General features: G+C 39.7%; 1 protein-coding gene and 1 long non-coding RNA gene across 3 annotated transcripts in view; one reads left to right on the plus strand and one right to left on the minus strand.

Moving 5' to 3' along the window:
* The window catches only part of LOC144959989 (uncharacterized), a 25,844-nt gene extending 7,999 nt beyond the window's left edge, over positions 1-17,845 (plus strand). Inside the window, exons 2-3 of one of the 2 annotated variants that reach the window (XR_013642734.1) lie at positions 4,588-4,742; positions 17,258-17,845. This is a non-coding gene — a long non-coding RNA (uncharacterized LOC144959989). The remainder of the gene's footprint in view (positions 1-4,587; positions 4,743-17,257) is intronic. The other variant, XR_013642735.1, reaches the window with a different exon arrangement.
* LOC144959988 (uncharacterized) overlaps positions 7,352-20,348 on the minus strand; it is a 29,883-nt gene continuing 16,886 nt past the window's right edge. The window contains 2 exon segments of the mRNA XM_078892887.1: positions 7,352-12,535; positions 12,538-15,889. Of these exon segments, the coding sequence (XP_078749013.1) occupies positions 7,875-12,535; positions 12,538-15,733 (7,857 nt within the window). The 5' untranslated portion in view covers positions 15,734-15,889 and the 3' untranslated portion in view covers positions 7,352-7,874.

The raw sequence follows: 20,348 nt of genomic DNA on the forward strand, positions 1-20,348 counted from the left end.
AAAAAATACAAGTGTTATAATAATATATAAAATGTAACCAATGAAAAGAGCAATTCATGAATTCAATATATAACATACCATAACACGATTAAAGACATGTACAGGATCGCATTATTGAAATACATTTGTTATGGTAAATATTATTTGATCGATCAATAATATCATCAATGTATCAATAAAGTAATGATTAGTTTGTTTTGTTTGTTTTTAGGGGTTTTACGGCGCTTGCAACACATTAAGGTCATATCAGCGCCAGTAAAAAGGAAGAAAATGGGATAGTAAAAAGTTCTAGAATTACAATTAAAGTACCCAAGAAAAGGAAAGACAAAGGGGAATTGGTTCAAATAGGAATCAGTTGTAGATTCCAAGAGCACACCATCAAAGTACTTAGTTTGAGATTACCTAAAAGTATCATCCAGACACAAGCACAGGTCCCCACTAAGAGGGATACACTCAAATGTTTACAAATCATAAGTAATACATAAACACAATAATACAGTGTATAACAGAGAGATGATATACACGGAAAAAAATATCATCTCCCAAAACTCGAACTATACATTTGACTGTTTCCTTCCAAGCCAGGGTATTCGGCCAGGGTCTGGACAAAACCAAGTAATCTCATTCCAAGACAAAGACAGAAAGCATGTAGGAAAACAGACATAGGGGGATAGGAGTGAAGAAGACACAGTGAGTGCCTCCCTGCCCACTATGGGAGGTCAGGAACCCCACCCAAGAAAGTACTGATTAGGAAAACATGACTGGTCATATTGAAATTTTAGATAAAACAACTTTCTGTCGATCAAAGTTTGATAACTGTCCAGGGAAAACGAGTTCTTTGTGTCAAATGGAATATGATTCCACATTACGACACCCCTGTACTCTTCTTCTTAGTAAATAGACCAATCAGAAATACTGAATATTGACCTCTAACCTTCACCTCGCACTGAACTTGTTATTGAGTTAGGTCACCATTACTTGTTACGTCAGTTAAATAATAATAAACACAAATATACAAAGGGGATTACCATGCAACGGTATGATACTTTGTTGTTGTTGTTGTTGTTGTTGTTGTTGTTGTTGTTGTTGTTGACACCTTAAATTAAACATAAATCGACTTCTAATAATGACCTACTTGAAAATAACATTTTATTTTCTGATATTTTAGTATTTACCGAGTTTAACGATCCATTTTATAGGAAATTATACGTCTGGTGTGTTTAATACAGTATTTAATGTTTCGTAGCCTCGGTGATTAGCCCTCCCAAAAGTAGGCTCATCTCCCTCGGTCCGAAAATCCAATAAAAAGTTTTAAAAAACTGTATAATTCAATATAAACCAATAAAATATAAACTGACTTTTGATCAAGCCAATCAGGTAACACTGACAGTTTGAGAGAATTAAAATGAACTATTGTGATTATTGTCATTGACCAGTGGATGACAGCAGTAGACAGATACAGTAGACGCGTTAAATAGCTGGATATCATTTATATACATCATTGTAATATAATGGATGACAGCAGTAGACAGATACAGTAGACGCGTTAAATAGCTGGATATCATTTATATACATTATTGTAATATAATGGATGACAGCAGAAGACAGATACAGTAGACGCGTTAAATAGCTGGATATCATTTATTGACATCATTGTAATATAACGAGTGCTTTAAAACAACAATCCCCCCCCCCCTTCCCCAAAAAAAAAAACACACACAAACACAAAACAAACAAAAAAAATAGATGTTGTTCGGTAATTATATTATGAATACAATGAAAATTGTCAATGTCAAATCGTGAAATTGAATACAATGATAATTGTCAATGTCAAATCGTGAAATTGAATACAATGATAATTGTCAATGTCAAATCGTGAAATTGAATACAATGATAATTGTCAATGTCAAATGGTGAAATTGAATACAATGATAATTGTCAATGTCAAATCGTGAAATTGAATACAATGATAATTGTCAATGTCAAATCGTGAAATTGAATACAATGAAAATTGTCAATGTCAAATCGTGAAATTGAATACAATGATAATTGTCAATGTCAAATCGTGAAATTGAATACAATGATAATTGTCAATGTCAAATCGTGAAATTGAATACAATGATAATTGTCAATGTCAAATCGTGAAATTGAATACAATGATAATTGTCAATGTCAAATCGTGAAATTGAATACAATGATAATTGTCAATGTCAAATCGTGAAATTGAATACAATGATAATTGTCAATGTCAAATCGTGAAATTGAATACAATGATAATTGTCAATGTCAAATCGTGAAATTGAATACAATGATAATTGTCAATGTCAAATCGTGAAATTGAATACAATGATAATTGTCAATGTCAAATGGTGAAATTGAATACAATGAAAATTGTCAATGTCAAATCGTGAAATTGAATACAATGATAATTGTCAATGTCAAATCGTGAAATTGAATACAATGATAATTGTCAATGTCAAATCGTGAAATTGAATACAATGATAATTGTCAATGTCAAATCGTGAAATTGAATACAATGATAATTGTCAATGTCAAATCGTGAAATTGAATACAATGATAATTGTCAATGTCAAATCGTGAAATTGAATACAATGATAATTGTCAATGTCAAATCGTGAAATTGAATACAATGATAATTGTCAATGTCAAATCGTGAAATTGAATACAATGATAATTGTCAATGTCAAATCGTGAAATTGAATACAATGATAATTGTCAATGTCAAATCGTGAAATTCGAGACGCAATCGTTGTAAAAAAGAGAATAAATTGTGATAGGTAATTAAAAAAGAAGTCGTTATATTTGATCGATATGTGAAGGACGAGTTTTCTGACCAAAATTTTTGATAATTACTTTTTTCATAGTATGTCAGTATAACAGTTCATGCATTTAAAAATGTTTTCGAAAACAAACGCATACGGATATTTGCTGGAATTTCATAGAAAGACAATAAGATCAAGGAGCATGTACATCTTGAAACCAGTAAATGTAACAAAGTATAACAGCGGAATGATTAAGTACATCCTGAAATCCTCAAATGTAACAAAGTATAAGAGAGATGATTTAGTACATCTTGAAATCCTCAAATGTAACAAAATGTAACAGAGAAATGATTTAGTACATAATGAACTCCTCAAATCAAACAAAGTATAACAGAGATGATTTAGTACATCCTGAAATCCTCAAATGTAACAAAGTATAACAGCGGGATGATTAAGTACATCTTGAAATCCTCAATTGTAACACAGTATAACAGAGAGATGATTTAGTACATCTTGAAACCAGCAAATGTAGCAAAATATAACAGAGAGATGATTTAGTACATCTTGAAACCCTCACATGTAACAAAGTATAACAGAGAGATGATTTAGTACATCTTGAAACCCTCAAATGTAACAAAATATAACAGAGAGATGATTTAGTACATCTTGAAACCCTCAAATGTAACAAAGTATAACAGCGGGATGATTTAGTACATCTTGAAACCCTCAAATGTAACAAAGTATAACAGCGGGATGATTTAGTACATCTTGAAATCCTCAAATATAACAAAATATAACAGAGAGATGATTTAGTACATCTTGAAACCAGCAAATGTAATGTTCTGCTTTTGTTTTTTAAGGGTTCTACGGCGCTTGCAATACATTAATGTCATATCAGCGCCATTAAAAAGGAAGAAAATGGAAAATGTAAAACGTTCTAGAAATACAATTAAAGCACACAAGAAAAGGTAAGACAAGGGGAAATTGGTTCAAATAGCAAACAGATGTAGATTCCAAGAGCAAACTATCAAAGTACTTAGTTTGAGATCACCTAAAAGTCTCATCCAGACACAAGCACAGGTCCCCATTATAAGAGGAATACACTCAAATGTTTGTAAATCATATATAATATGTAAACAAAACCTAATAATGTATAGCAGAGAGATGATTTACAAGGAAAAAATATCATCTCCCAAAACCATACATTTGCCTGTTTCCCTCCCAGCCAGGGTATCTGTCCAGGGCCAGGACAAAACCAAGTAATCTCATTCCAAGACAAAGACAGAAAGCATGTTGGAAAATAGACAGGGGGTAGAAGACACACTAAGAACCTCCCTGCCCACTATGGGAGGTCAGGAACCCCACCCAGCCAGCAAATGTAACAGAATATAACAGAGAGATGATTGAGTGCACCTTTTTTGTTTGTTTGTTTGTTGCTTTAGGTCTCTTCCAACACAATTGAGGTTATATGAGAGACCGCTGAAACAAAAAAAACAAGCAATCTAACAAAAATAGTACAAATGTCAATCAAAAGCATAACCTAAAGATATCATAAGCTAAATTATATAACATAGAGATGATTAAGTACATCTTGAAATCACAAATGCAACAAAATAGAACAGAACAGAGAGATGATGTAGTACATATTCAAACCATCAATTGTAAAAAAATATAACATAGAGATGATTCAGTATATATTCAAATCAGCAAATGTAATAAAATATAACAGAGAGATAATTTACTAGCGGAAAAATAAGATCATCTTCCAAAACCATAACTATAGATTTGACTGTTTCCCTCCCAGCAAAGGACTTCGGCCTGGACGAGGACAAAAGTAGGCCCATTCCAAGACGAAGACGGAAAGCATATCGAAAAACAGATATAAGGGGATAGAAGTCACAACAATGATCCCCTGGCCACTGTGGGAGGTAAAACAAAATACCCAAATGGTGTTTAATGGTAATTCGTTACTATCATCATTTATATACACATGTATTTATACACGATCATTTTCAGATTAAATCGTGATGATGATGATGATGATGATGATGATGATGATGATGATGATGATGATGATGATGATGATGACGATGATGATGATGATGATGATGATGATCGTGATGATGATGATGATAATGATGATGATCGTGATGATGATGATGATGATGATGATGATGATGACGATGATGTTTAACATACAATTATCTGTAGCAGGAAACAAACGAAATCAATGCATCAGTTTTATAGTGAATACAATCTTATAGTGAATACAATCTTATAGTGAATACAATCTTATAGTGAATACAATCTTATAGTGAATACAATCTTATAGTGAATACAATCTTATAGTGAATACAATCTTATAGTGAATACAATCTTATAGTGAATACAATCTTATAGTGAATACAATCTTATAGTGAATACAATCTTATAGTGAATACAATCTTATAGTGAATACAATCTTATAGTGAATACAATCTTATAGTGAATACAATCTAACAGAAGCTGTGGAATTTACATACATGAATACAACATGGAACGTTTTGGGATAGAGGCCCTTTTCCAGCCAATATCAAACATATTTTAAACACTTTTACTGTTTTTGTTGTAAACTGAAGAAGCCGTTATTATTATATAGATATTTGAACATCAGTTCCGGGGATAATGAAAATGAATGGAAATCACCTCCTCTATAACATTCGAGAATCATCGGATATAACGTCAACAGCGATGTGTAATGACACAAGTTTTTTGGGGGGGGGGTTCGCCTTGTCTAATTAATTGTGTTAGTGTTATAAAAAACAATGCCTGTTAGTTCGTTCAATTCACTTTTGCCATTGTCACCCGTAGTGACCAAAGACCTAAATGAGACATCCTGAACTAAATTTGCGGCTATGTGGTCTTGTGGTATGACACTCGCTTTCGGATCGGAAGGTCCCTGGTTGGAGCCTCGCGCTCGTTGCATAGTTGAGTCCTTGGAAAAGGCACTTTACTCACATTCTCTCACCGTACTCATGTGTGAAATGAGTACCTGGCCGTTAACAGCGTTGTCTTTGTCCGAAAAATTGTAATATCGCCTAACAGCGGCATGTCCCGTCTACATGTTATAAATGTTGCTGTTGACCCATTGTAAAGCGCTTTGAGCACATTTAGTGGATATTGCTTTATATAAAGCTCAATTTGAACTAATAACAGTATACTATACTCTATTTATAGACAGCTTTATCTTTTCACTGTTTTCATTATCTCGTCAAAAACTCCTGGAACATGCAAGGGGTATATAAGTACTTCAGAGGCATTAGGTCATGGTGCAGGATCTTATCCCGATTCCTATAGCGTGAAACAAACAATAGGAATTGCTTGCTATCCTTTTGACACGACGCTTGTCTATTTGCAAAGTACTTTCCGCCAAATCTCGACTGCACTCGGAATCAATCTTGGTTCCCATAGCGTGTGAACAAAGTACTCGACTACCTGAACAGTCGGGTCCCCAAATACATAAACAGACTGATATCAATCTTGGTTCCCATAGCGTGTGAAGAACGTACTCGACTACCTGGACAGTCGGGTTACCAAATACATAAACAGACTGATTTTTTCTTTTTTTAAAATATGAAATATTCTCCAGCTTGCCCAATCGGGAGAGTCACAATTTTATAAAGACAGTTGGCAGTTCTTGTAAGAATGTAAACAGGTGGAGGATTGAGATGGGGGGGGGGGGGGGTGATGAGGGGAGGGGGGGGTGGATGTTGCGAGCCTAACATGTACAGGAGTTTCCCCAAGTGTAAGGAGACACTTGCAGTCATCTGTTATGATATATATATATATAATATATATATATATATATATATATATATATATATATATATATATATATACGTGTGTGTGTGTGTGTGTGTGTGTGTGTGTAATTTTCTCCTAACACCATAGGCAAGGGTCACAGCAGACGATAACAGTTAATCGAAAACCTACATACATTTATTCCAGACGTGTAGTTGTGTTGAACACACAGACACGTCTGCTAATACAATGCACCCTTTCCCCCCTAACCCCTTAACCCTTTCATACAAAATAAAAAAAAAACAATTAAAAAAAAACGATATAAATACCCCCCCCCCCCCGTCTACGTCACCTCCACAACCCCTTCAAATGTTCCCATACACAACCCCCCCCCCCCCCCCCCGACCCACGATATTCCAACCTTCCCACCGCCTGCAGTTTGACACATTCTCAACAACACAATAGACATTTCGGTCATTTAAAATGCTGACTTTGGAATTGGAAGAAGAGGTCGACGCAATCGCTGCAACGACAAGAAGGCAAAGCCTGGATTAAGGCAAATCAATGTCGCTGAAGTAGGAAGGGGTTGGAGGGGGGGGGGGTCGTAAAGGGTGGGAAGAGGTTAGAAGGGGTTGGGGGAATTCGCCAAGTATAATCCTATTTTACAAAGATAGATATCAAACAATTGCCAAAAATGAAAACTGGCAATGAGCTCTCTCTCTTTCTCTCTCTCTCTCTCTCTCTCTCTCTCTCTCTCTCTCCCCCCCCCCCAACCCTCCCACACACACACACAGACAGACAAACACCTCAACCCTGATGGCGTTCAAAATGGCGACATTTTCCCTCGTAGCTTTTATTCCTAGCCCGGGAGAGAGAGCCACGCGGAGAGAGACATCAGTTAGAAGTAGACAAAGGAGACCCTACCAGCATCTCAACATACATCTGACACAACTCTTGTCAAATCAATATCAAATGCCACGTCAGCCGATAAGTTGTCTGTATGTTCTATCTGACGTAATGGGTTTGTTTGCGGGTTTTTTTTTTTTTGTCAACTGAGGTCAGAAATCGATTACTCCAAATATATGGATCAATTACGATGACCCTGACCTTGGGAACAAGTAGAAAACTTGACACTTGTTTGAAGTCTCGGGTTGGGACAGTTTGTCACGTTTGGTGTCGTTTTAACTACACCTACTTCAAGTGAAGTTTCTGACTGATTCAGAAAAAATAGTTGTGTGTGCGTGTGTGTGTGTTTGTGTGTGTGCAGCCTGTTACACCTTACATCAACTTAAAATTGACCATATTCTATTATTAGACATTACTATTAGCATAAATGCCATTCTCATTGTTGTTGTTACTTCCATTCCCATTGTTCTGACTACTAGCACTACCATTATTATTTCCCGCCGACTCGTACATCTGTCTGTCGTAATTCCTTATGATCAAATCGGATAAAAGTTTGTTGTTGTTTTTGTTTTTCTTACATTTATAAATAGTGTCCGTTTTCTTGGACGTTTTGGGGAGTTTGGCATTTGTATCAGGACTCATCTGTGGCGATGACGTATTTCCGTCCCCAGTTGGAACTAAATTATGTCCGGCAGAAGCTCGGATTTCTGATGAACTCGGTGGAATGGAATACACTTCCTGCATCATGGAATAGCCTTCACTGTCATCAGCCATGGATGACTCGCCCTTTCCGGATTTCGAACTACTTCCGTTTTTGTCGGAACGTCTTCTCTTGTCAAACTTGTTGGATTTTCCCGAAGAAGTGGTTGCACTGGTATTGGCACCAGCAGCGCCGACTCGAGTTCTGGCAGAGCTGTACGTCTCCCAGTCCTCCACCTCTATGACGTCTATGTCAGACAAATCAGAACTGAAATAGTAACGAGTTTTCTCTTCCTTCTGACGGTGATGGTGATGATGATGATGACTGCTTTTGTGTCGACGTTCGGATTTACTCCTAGCTCGTCTGTTCGGATGGCCTCTTTTAGACAGCTTCTTCTGTCTTGTGGAGTGGCCACCCCCTACCCCTCCCCCTCCGTTAAGACTATTGGTTGCTCCAACACGATTGCGTTTTGAAGACGAACCAGAAGAAGTGGAGGGTGAAGGAGATACGAGCTGTTTTCGAGACGATGATGGGAGAATTGACTCACATTCAAAGTCCTGACTTTTGTATTTTCTTTCATGCTGTTCGCTGACGTTTGAAATACTTTTGTTCGAGTCCCTGGTCATTGTGGGAGTTGAGTCTAAAAGTAGGTTATCGATATCAATGGAATTGTCGTTGTTATTCTCATGGTCAGATGACTTTAAATCGTTCTTTCTAACTTTCTCAAATTTCGATTTGGCGTTGGTTGTAAAAGGACTTGGCTTTTTTGGAGTCGTTTGCCTGAGGGGCTTTGAACCTGTAGTCGGATTCACCTCCGTTCTCGTGTTGTTTGTATTTGTACTTTGGCATTCATTCTGTGGAGGTTGTGCAGATGAAGATGATGATGATAGTAATGAAGATGAAGACGGTTTGTCTGGGTGGTTGCTATTGTGGTTGTCGGCTGCTAAAGAGGTCGCTACGACAGGGGCGTTTGAAGAATAAGGAGAACGATGAGTTTTGATAATGGGAGGGGAGGGAGAAGAATTGGGCGAGGGTTGTGGAATGTTGGCGGTGATTTGTGTCTGTTTTATATGGACGCTGGGTGAAATGCCCTTTGCCCCCGTGTGTGTTGGGCCATCTTTGTTAATGCTAGTTGTGTTGGTTGTGGGGGTGAGAATGGTGGGTGCTATAGACAGTGTCACGCCCGAACTAATGGATGGCCTGCCATTGCTGTTGGTGTGGGGAGTGACCTTAATGACCCCTTCGGTTGTACTCCTGCCATTGTTACTATTACTCAAACCTACACGGGTGGTTGGTGCCGATGTGTGTGTACAGTTGGTGATGGAAGAGGAGCTTAAGGTTGATGTCAGGGTGACCTCTTTGGGTTTGGATTCGTTTTTGTTGTCGGTGTTGTCTGCTGTTTTCCTGCTTGACACAAAGCCGGCGGTGCTGTGGCTTGCATGGGTGGCTTTAGTTTGATCGTTTTTCTCAAATAATTTAGGTAGTCTTTCTACAATTTTGGATCGGATCGGCTGTTGTTGTTGTTGTTGTTGTTGTTGTTGTTGTTGTTGTTCTTGCTCTTGTTGTTGTTGTTGTTGTTGTTGTTGTTGTTGTTGTTGTTGTTTAAGATGACGATGTCTTGTCTGGGGTTTGAACTCTCCATCCACTGGTACTGCTTCCGACGTGAGAATGACGTTTTTCTTCGAGGTGTCACTTTCATCCAACGCCACCATGTCGTCTGCGTCACTTCCTAAAACAGTTTCCGGTAGAAGATCAAGAGCGGCCATTTGTAACTGCTTCTGTCTTTGTCTACTTGTTAAATCTGCATGTTTCCTTTCCTGACTTCCGGAAATGACATCATCCATTGATTTCCTGTCTACATCGGTTTTTGATGTCAAATTGACGCAGTCATGAAAAGGAGAAGCAGAGGCTAGTTTTGAATTGCTTGGATATTCAGAGTAAGGCGAGTTTCTACTTTCAACTTGATTGGTTTCTGTGTTCTCATTTACTTCACTCGCCAACTTCATGCCCAGGTCTAATTTATTTTCATCTTTCAATTCCGATATTTTCTCATCGGTGAAAAATCCAGATTGAATAATTTGATGCGTGGGGTCGACATTCATGCAGACCCCGCCACCACCACCCACTTTGATCGGGGTACTCGAGACGTTTAGCGTTTTCCTTTGGAGAATATCACAACACGTTTGTACTGAATCCAGGCTTTTGTTGTCATTGTTAGATTTGCTACTGTCCGTGCTCGGATCACACCGGCCAGAATCCATACACGTCTCTGTACCGCCCTGTCCAACTGTACTATGGTCATTATGTGCGGTCTGCGTGGAGGATAAACCACTAATTTGGAGAGCTTTTGAAGACGTTAAAGAAATAGACGCCTGTGACGGGGCGGTGGTTAAGGCAGCACAAGAAGAACATGAAGAATTGGTGCTGTGGTTCTGACACTTATATGAGTGGTTTTTGTTGTTGCTGTAGGTATTGTTGTTGTTGTTGTTGTTGTTGTTGTTGGCTGGATTGTTACAACATCGTGTTGTAAGTATGGAGAGAGCCTTTGACGGGAGGGGGGCGTATATGTCTTGTATGACCTTGTCCGTGGCCATTAGCCTCGGTTTGGGTTTGAGACTGACGCTAACGCTATGAATAGTATCCGTTTTACCGTGATTAATGTTGGTCGTGTTGTTTCCACTAGAGACGGGACGACGATCTTCAGTGCTGCTTCCCACCTTTTTCAAGCAAACCTTTTGAGAAGTGTATGATGTCGATGGACGCGTTACTGAATGAATGGACGGATCCATCTGGTAAAGTCCTGATTGGCATCTACTCCTACTGGCTTGGTTTTTCTCTTCGTCATCGTCCACGTTCTGGTGGTGTTGTCTTTCATTTGAGCCAGTTTCCGTTGAGTGGCAATCCGATTTAGACAGGAGAATCACGTGACTATTGCTTTTCCTTCTGGTGTGATTTTCCTGGTCCCTACCCGGAGCAAAACTTGTGCCAGAGGATTGATGCATCGATTTTTTGTCCTTTCTTTCTCTATTTTTCTCTTTCCTTCTGGTTTTATGAGATGTGTAGTGTTGATCACAAACGGGACCGATGGCCTCATCATAGCCGCTACTGACGTCGTTGTCTTCCTCGTCAGCCGATTCACACGAGTTATCAGCCATCGTGCCTTCGTCAGAGGAGTCACAGCTGGGCGTATGCGTTCCTGGTGACGTCATGCGGAACTGCTGTGATAAAATACTATAGACTGTCGTCATCGACTCACTGTCTGACGTCATAATCTCACCGCCGCATCCACGACACGTATTGTTGTCTCGACTTTCACCTCTCACATTGAAAGGCCCGTGGGCGTAATCGGTAAGACAATCCAAAATGGCGGCGCGTTGGTCCACCACAAAATCGCCGAATATTTTCCTTAAATCTCCAAACTTCGCAGATAAGTGGGGACAGGCTATATCACTCCCAACACTTTCATTGTCTTCATTATCCATAAGAGAACCAGTTCCGTAAAGGTCACTTTTCTTACACTTCTTACAAAACAGTTTCTTACGTTGAGCATTCATATCTGCAATCTGCTGTACTTCATGCTCCAGATTCAGAGTTGTTTTCACTTTGGAAAGGAAATAATCATAACTGGTTTGTTCACGTTCACTGGAAGTGCTGACGTCATATTCTTAACACGTGTCGCCACTGTCCGTTTTGTTTTGGGGTTTAACTGCCGCAGCCTCTTGAGGGTTGTCATTCCCTGTCACGCGCTGGTTTGAACCAGTAGTAGAAACAGCTAAAACAGCCGAGGCAGCTGGAGGTTTGTTTTCACCCATGAGTAACGTATCGACCAATGCCTCGTTTGTGTTGGTCTGAGAGGAGATCAAAGTGTTCGGTGGACGATGTTCGTTGATATCATCTGTGATATCCAGAAGGCTTTTGGCTGCCACGTCTGGATTCAACAGACTGGAACTAATAATTTCTGATTTTGAATTGTTTGGGGAAAGTCCGCTACTTCCTTTGACAGACGTCAAGCCGTTTCCATGGTGACCTGATAAAGCATCAAACGTTTTGGTCTCACTCGGGGATCGGAGAACTTTGATTGTCTTAGACGGAGAACTTTCTGGAATTTCGATCTTCAGAATTTTTGGTTTAGAACCTTCTTCTCGTTTTTTATCCTTTGAGACTTTGAGCTCTTCATTCCCTTCGTGGACGTCGTTGTTTGCCAGGCGTTGGAAGAACTTGGAAAGTTTGGTTGTGTTTTTGTCTGGAATGGACGCGTCAGTGGAATTGTCTTGACTAGGAAAGGCATCATTGTCAGGATCTGTGACCGTCGTAGAATTGTCGGCTTTTTGGTTGGCCTTGGCGTCATCGACGAGTGGTGACATGTCATTTACTTTGTTTGAATGTTTTGTTTAGGCCGTGAAAACTTTGAGAAGAGAGTTGAGAAAGCGCTGGGTTTGGAGTAGAATTGGGAGGTTGTGGTGAAAGTTGATATATCGGAGACAGGAACTAGGTTGGAAGGATTAATTACAGGTAATGACGAGCGGTGATAAGCTACACTAGAGATATTTGTAGTTTTGTTATATAAAATGCTTGGATTTTTTGAATAAGATCCAAAAGCACAAAACGATTGTCGTTGTTTAGCTGGGGAGATCGGCGGGGTCTGAATACTCATACCTTTTTCTTTGACAAGAAGTTCATCCCTATCTTTCAGCATAGTCTGATTGGAACATGGAATCTCATCAGGCTTTGTTTCGTGTTCCATGGTATTATGAAACGAGTAACCAATCTCACCATGTCGTGACGTCATCCAAGTATCATCACGTGACAAGGCGCCTAGATGACATTGACCTTTGACGTGGTCAAGTTCGCGATTTGCCTCAGAGTTCGAGATTTCAGATACGGTGATATCTGGACTAGAATACCGACGACCTCTTCGGAGAAGCAATCGAGACGAGTAGAAGTGTTCGTATGTCTCATCCGAGTAGGATTCCGAGTACGTGATTTGGCGTATGAGGCGACCACAACCGGTGCAAGAGCCGCTTGGTTCATTTATTGTGGTCGCAATGCTGGATGCATCATCGTCCAACTTCCCGTCCAGAAATCCTACACACACAGAGGAATGCTGGTCGTCTGAGCAGGAACAGAAATCCAGAAGAAGACTTCCTGTTGCAGAGTTAGCCGAAGTTACAGCAATAGACGCAGCGTTGAGTCCTACAGCTTCCCCGTACAATAATCTATCCACATCGGCCTCACTAGTGTCAATGCTATTACCCTTAGTTCCTACTACGTATTTGATATTACTTGAACTTGAAGCGTTTTTGTTGTTGTTGTTGGCACCTGTGCCAGACATCTGCATGACATTGTTTTGGCCCATATCCTCATGGTCTACAGATCCCGTGTTTTCAATACAAGCGTAAAGAGTACTGTTATTATTTTCATTATTCATATTATTATCGTTAATATCATTATCTTCATTTGGATTTATAATTCCAGAGTAGACGACATCACCACACGACACATCAGCCCCAATGCCGGAGTGCTGTAGCTGCCGGTGAAAACCCTGATTGGTTGAATTTGGTGGGTGAGTCGTGTTGGGATGCCGAGTTTGAGCACATCTAGAGAATGATTGGGCTGGAAATGATTGTTGCTGTTGCTGTGCTTTCGTCCCATAGAATAATCCAGAACTCTGATTGGAATTTACATTGTGAGATTGATGATTTCCAATACGAAAAGTGGTGACACCAGAATACACTGAGGCGTCCCTTCCTGGTTCTAATCCAAAATTGAAGGCTGCATCCATTTCCCCGGGTGGGTGTGTTGGGTTGGATTTATTTGGCGTCATTTGGTTTCCATGGTTACCGTGAATTCCAATACCTTCAAATGGAGGTGGGTCTTGTATACTCGAGTATCGAACAGATTCAGTCTCCGATTCGCCATCCATGGGCGATTCTAAATGTCTGAGTACCGTGTGAGACTGAAGCTCTTTAGTTGACTCTTGGGAAACGAGATCAGGAGCGATTGTGTTGTAGATTTTTGGTTCTACAGGGAAAGAGACCGATGCGTACGTGCAAGATGAAGCATTAGACGGACTAGAGGCCCGGGGTATGGAGTGGAACGGTGTCTCTAGAATACCAGGCCTGAATCCGTGAATAGATGTTGAACAAGATGGTTTTTGACTGAGGACAGCAGAGTCGCGGATAAAGTTATTTAAAGATTTTGGAGATGGGGAGGATTCGACATCTGGGTTGACGAAACCCTTTGCAGTTTGTTGTGGAGGGAATGGGTTGTTGTGGAAAGAGCTGGGATTGGGGTTTGAACAAGTTGGAGACATTGAGGAATAAATTGTTGGATTGCTGATATTTACTTTACTGGAGGAAAGTGCTGGACTAAAGGCTGTAGGATAGCTCGTGTTATCAAAGGTGTCAGAGGACGGATTTTGGTTGCCGAGGCTGGATAACTCTGACAGTGGTGGAGACATCATGGAAAAAAATGGGTCTTTGTTTGATAGGCTTGTGTCATCATCTTCCATTGGTTTCAAAGGATTAAAATTCAATTTTGTTGCACGTGGGATGAAGTTTCCACCGACGGTGTATGTAAGAACACCTTTGGCACTTGAACCTGAGCTGGCGTTGTCGTCATATGTCGGAAGTCGGTCTCGTTCTGATAGAGTTGACAAAGACATCATGGACGCCCCGACCGAATTGACTCGTGACGTGGATGATGACGAAAAGGCAGAAGAGTTCCACGCACCAGACGAGGAATTATAAGACTTCCCGCCAATACTGTTGACATCCACAGAGGCCCGTCTGTTTCTTGAGCAAAAATGTGTGTTGTTGCGTATAACAGGATTTCCATTTTTCCCGAGGCTGTTGTTGTTGTTGTTGTTGTTGTTGTTGTTGCTATTGTTGTTGGTATTGTGATTTTTACCATAGCTCATATTGCTACCATTTCCGACCCCGAGTGGCGTTGCTGTATCCGGTATAAAAGCGCTTACTTTTGGCTTATGAGACAAAAGGATTTCACAGTGAGTTTCCTTAACAATGACGTCACAATGAACTTCCGGTGTCCCATTCCGATGGAAGTTGGTCGGAGTTTGCCTGACCTCCTCGTCTACAGGAACTACCATATAAGGACTAATCGAATCATCTTTGATCGACGACGATGATAAAGACGCGTCATTTCCGGTCCCGATATACTTGGAGGACAAGATGGAGGACGCCAAGTAAGATCCAGATGCCACAGACGAAGAAGCACCGATGCCATCGGCGACACCGGAGGTTGTAGAAGACTGTCGAGATCGTTTTACTCCATGTCGAGATTCTCTCGGGTTTTCGAGCAGTGCTGAGGTGGCGCACAAAACTTGCCCGTCGTAAATTTCCTCGTAGATGTGTGGTGACCTTTCCTCAGGGGTCAGAGGAGTGGGTGGCAGCTGTCGTTTAATAACGGGCGACTTGCTGCTGGCTTGGGTCGTGACCGACGCCTTTTCTTTCTCAAACCCGTAATCATCATCGTTGTCCTCGTCGTCGTAGCCTAGGGAGCTACACCTTTTCTCCCGTTTCTTATCCTTCAGCCAACGCATCATCGTGATTCAAGCGTGACGTCAGATGCGTGTGATGTCACAACGAGGCTGACGTCATCTGAAACACATCGATATTCGTCTCTATCTACACGTACATTTATATTATCTGGCGTTTCTAGTCTGTGTCGATAACGCCGTGAGTCATCTTCGAATTGCAATCTGAAAAGAGAGAAAGGAAAAAGCAATGATTAAAAAAAAGTCCAATCACGGTAAAAAAATATTCACATTACAGGACAAACCATACCACCACCCTATCCCCTTTATTATATAGAAGCTAATTTATATTCATGGATTCACTGTATCAGATTAACCCTCTCCTTACCAACTATAGGAGAATCGTCACATTCGTTACGTACAACCAACAATTTTATTATTAAAATTTCTTTTGTACATCAGAAAATTTTAAGAAAATGGACATTGTGTTGTAGAGCATGTTTTGCTCAAGAAATTCCGTATCGCAAGAACTTTTCTGCTATCATGTCTGAGTGATAAAAATCTATTTTGTGTTAGTTTGGTGTGTAGTTTTGTGGAAAATCCTGAAAATGGCTGGTAAGGAGAGGGTTAAAGATACTATAATCTTTTCTTAAAACTCAATCCGGAATGGTGAGACTTGGAATCGAAACGCATAAGGCGTTGATCGTTAACGTTTGTATCGACTCCATTTTGTAGTTTAGTTTTCTGTAAGTAGAGGACGTCAAGTCGACGGCTTTCCAGTTCCATTGACAGCTGTTCTTTCCATATTTCACTCGAAAACGATCTTAAATCTTATCTTATCGCGCATTTTGCAGGGTTGCCATAATGAATGCCACATCTCCACGCATCTCGGTCCAGAGCGTCATATTCCTCCAGGCCCAGTTCTTTCATATCGTCCTTTATCTTATCCAACCATCTATTCTTTGGGCGTCCCTTTTTCCTCTTCCCCGCTAATTGTAATAGAATAGATATTATAAATACCTTTAAAATTAACCAAACTGTCCTCAATGTGATACAGTAACGTTTTTTTCACTGCTTTATATACCAGCTCTGGCACAAGGAACTCGTTTTCAAGACGTTTTATTGAATTTACACGGCCGGTTCATTATGGGCCTCGAATGGCAGGCCGCAAAAGTTTTGAAAGAAATTGTAAATGCCAGTATCACGGGTATCAATATTTATGTCGGCGGCCTTTGTTTTTGTTTTTGAGGGTTTTACGGCGCCAGTAAAAAGGAAGAAATGGGATATTAAACAGTTCTAGAATTACAATTAAGGCATCCAAGAAAAGGTAAGAACAAGGGGAATTGATTCAAATAGGAAACAGATGTAGATTCCAAGAGCAACCATCAAAGTATTTAGTTTGAGATCACCTAAAAGCCTCATCCAGACACAAGCACAGGTCCCCGCTAAGAGGAATATACTCAAATGTTAACAAATCGTATATATATAATATGTAAATAAAACATTTTACAGTACATAACAAAGAGATGATTTACAAGGAAAAAATATCATCTCCCAAAACAATAACTTTACATTCGACTGTTTCCCTCTCAGCCAAGGAGTCCGACCAAGGTCTGGACAAACCCAAGCAATCTCACTCCAAGTTAAAGACAGAAAGCAATTGGAAAACAGATATGAGGGGATAGAAGACACAGCAAGTAGCCTCCCGGCCCACTATGGGAGGTCAGGAGCCCCATCCAGGCGGCGGCTTTGATAAAATCGACTGAGCAGTGCTCCTTGATGTTTTTAAAAAGAATTGTAACAGAAGACGAAATAGAATTATACAGTATTTACTATGTGAAACCAGAATCACTCCAAGAATCAGTGGAGCAAAAAGTACGAAGATAGTTCATACGTAATGTTGGAACACCACAGGGAGACTGTCTATGTCCGGTACTGTTTACAGTGTATCTTGAGCATGCTTAAGAGAACTAAGAAACTCTCTCCCACAACCAGATACTACTTTAGGAAAGATATTACCAGAAATAATTAATGCGATGTAGATTTCATTGGCCAGAGTCAAATCGACATAGATTTGTAAAAGAAATCTTCCAAAAATGTGACCTTTTCGTAAACAGCGACTAAACAGAACATACAACGGTGTCAAGGAATGAAGAAGAATGGAGGAGCACAAAGAAGGTTATGACGCCATATTATTATATTTTACTACTACTACTACTACTACTACTACTACTACTACTACTACTACTACTACTACTACTACTACTACTACTACTACTACTACTACTACTACTACTACTACTACTACTACTACTACTACTACAATACCACTACTACTACACTACTACTACTACTACTACTACTACTACTACTACTACTACTACTACTACTACTTCTACTACTACTACTAATAGTACTACTACTACTACTAATACCACTATTAATACTACTACTACTACTGCTACTACTACTACTACTACTACTACTACTACTACTACTACTACTACTACTACTACTACTATTACTTTACCACTACTACCACCAACATTTATAGATAGTATGCACTTGGCTAAGAAGTTCACAACATTGCCATCCGGAAGTAAAACTGGCCAACATACAAACTGTGTGTAACCTTGGAGGTTTATAGTCTGGTTAATACAGTTTAGTGAGAAGTACTCATAAACGCGGATGGCAAAAACAATAACAAAGATATGAGTGACGTCATCTTCGAACTATCTATAGTTATTGTTGTTGCTGTCATCGTCGTCGTCACCACACAATTGAATTGAGTGAAAACCTTAACACAGGAAAACCGTTTCCTTCTACCCGTAACACACGCACACACACACACACACACACACACACACACACACGCACACAGTGAGTCAGGAAGGAAGTGACGGGGCAGGTTGGAACAGACAATAATAAATATGGAATATTGACTATGAACTACACAATTGTATTATCATGGCTATGTCATTTGGTTTACAATACAGAAAAGTGAGTGGAGCAGGCACTTATGTTGGTAACAACAAGATATGAAGTGAATAGAAAAGTGCCAGAAGACAATAGAGAATAAAAATTTTTCGCGGCGGTGGTGGGGTTTGAACCTGCGACCTTATTGGTACGACAACTCCGCCTGGCAGGTGAGAGTGTGGCTCTACCGTGTGAGCTATCCACGAACACAAAATATTCGTTTCAAACTCAAAGTCATTACTAGATCCCTCTCTCACCCACTTCTTGAGACCGCCGATTCGTTCGTACACCACCATCGCGAATAATTTTGACCAGCAGTTAAGCTTAATAGCCAATATTCTCAACACAAACATATAACATAGAGGGACGCATCAAGTATGGAGTGAATAATACATATGTGGATAGAATAAAACCTGTTCCGCCCCCCCCCCCCCCCCCCCCCTCTTTCACCTTGTTATTCCCAACCTACTATAAGAACAAATGGGGATTATGCGATAAATCCAACTATTAGATGATTAGTTCGTTAAATTATGTGCTATGCGTTTAGGCAAAATAGTTATAGCATCTGCCAGCCGGACCAACACCAACGCCCAAACAATGTGATACGTCTATAGTTTGATTGATACAATTTAGTGAGAAACACTCATAAAAAAAACCCGACTAAATACAAAAACAAAGAGCAGTCACGTCAATTTCGTTTCTTCTGTAACAACATTTTTTTTTTCAAACTGATCATTTGACTAATTTTACAACATCAAAAAAAAAAAAAGTTAGTATCTTAATCTTATTTTATAAAAATGTATTTATCATTATAATATCGGCAAGGTGGCTGAGAGGTTGTGTGCGGCTATGTGGTCTAGTGGTATGACACTCGCTTTCGGATCGGTAGGTCCTGGGTTCGAGCCTCGCGCTCGGCGCATAGTTGAGTCCTTAAAAAAGGCTCTTTACTCACATTCTCTCACCGTACTCAGGTGTAAAATGAGAACCTGGCCGTTAACAGCGGCTTTGTCTTTTTCCGAAAATTGTAATATCGCCTAATAGGTGTCATGTCCCGTCCTACATATTAAATGTTTCTGTTGACCAGTGACCCCTTGTAAAGCCCTTTGAGCACATTTAGTGACCAAAATTTTGAATATCTACGAGTTAATCCACGGTTCAGCATCGATAAACAAAACGTTCCATCGGAAATTTCCGATTCATTGTTTAATAAACGGCGAATGAAATATGAATATTAAAATAAAGTTTTTCCACGGATTTACCATACTCAAGGCGCACACTTCACAATGTTTCATTTCATTCACCTAGGAGGCCATATGGGACCGTATTATTTTTATTTCATACGGTACGAGTCATATGTGAGGCAACTTCTTGTCATTTTTGGCGGGACGTTTTTGAGCTTTATTATTTCTGGAGTTTTTTTATATGGTGAATATAGATAGTATAATATAGTATAGTATATAGATAGTATGCGCTTGGCTAAGAAGCTCACAACATTGCCATCCGGAAGTATAACGGACCAACACACACAACTGTGTGTATCCATGAACGTCTATAGTCGGGTTGATACAGTTCAGTGAGAACTACTCATAAACGCGGATGGCAAAAAAAAAAAAACGATAACAAAGATCTGAGTGACGTCATCTTCGAACTATCTATAGATAGTATAATGTTGACGTCACTCAGGTCTCTGTTAATGCTTTTTGCCATC

The sequence above is a fragment of the Berghia stephanieae genome, chromosome 14 (assembly GCF_034508935.2).
Source record: "Berghia stephanieae isolate SIO BIC M18660-M18661 chromosome 14, UCSD_Bste_1.3, whole genome shotgun sequence".
Classification (NCBI taxonomy): domain Eukaryota; kingdom Metazoa; phylum Mollusca; class Gastropoda; order Nudibranchia; family Aeolidiidae; genus Berghia; species Berghia stephanieae.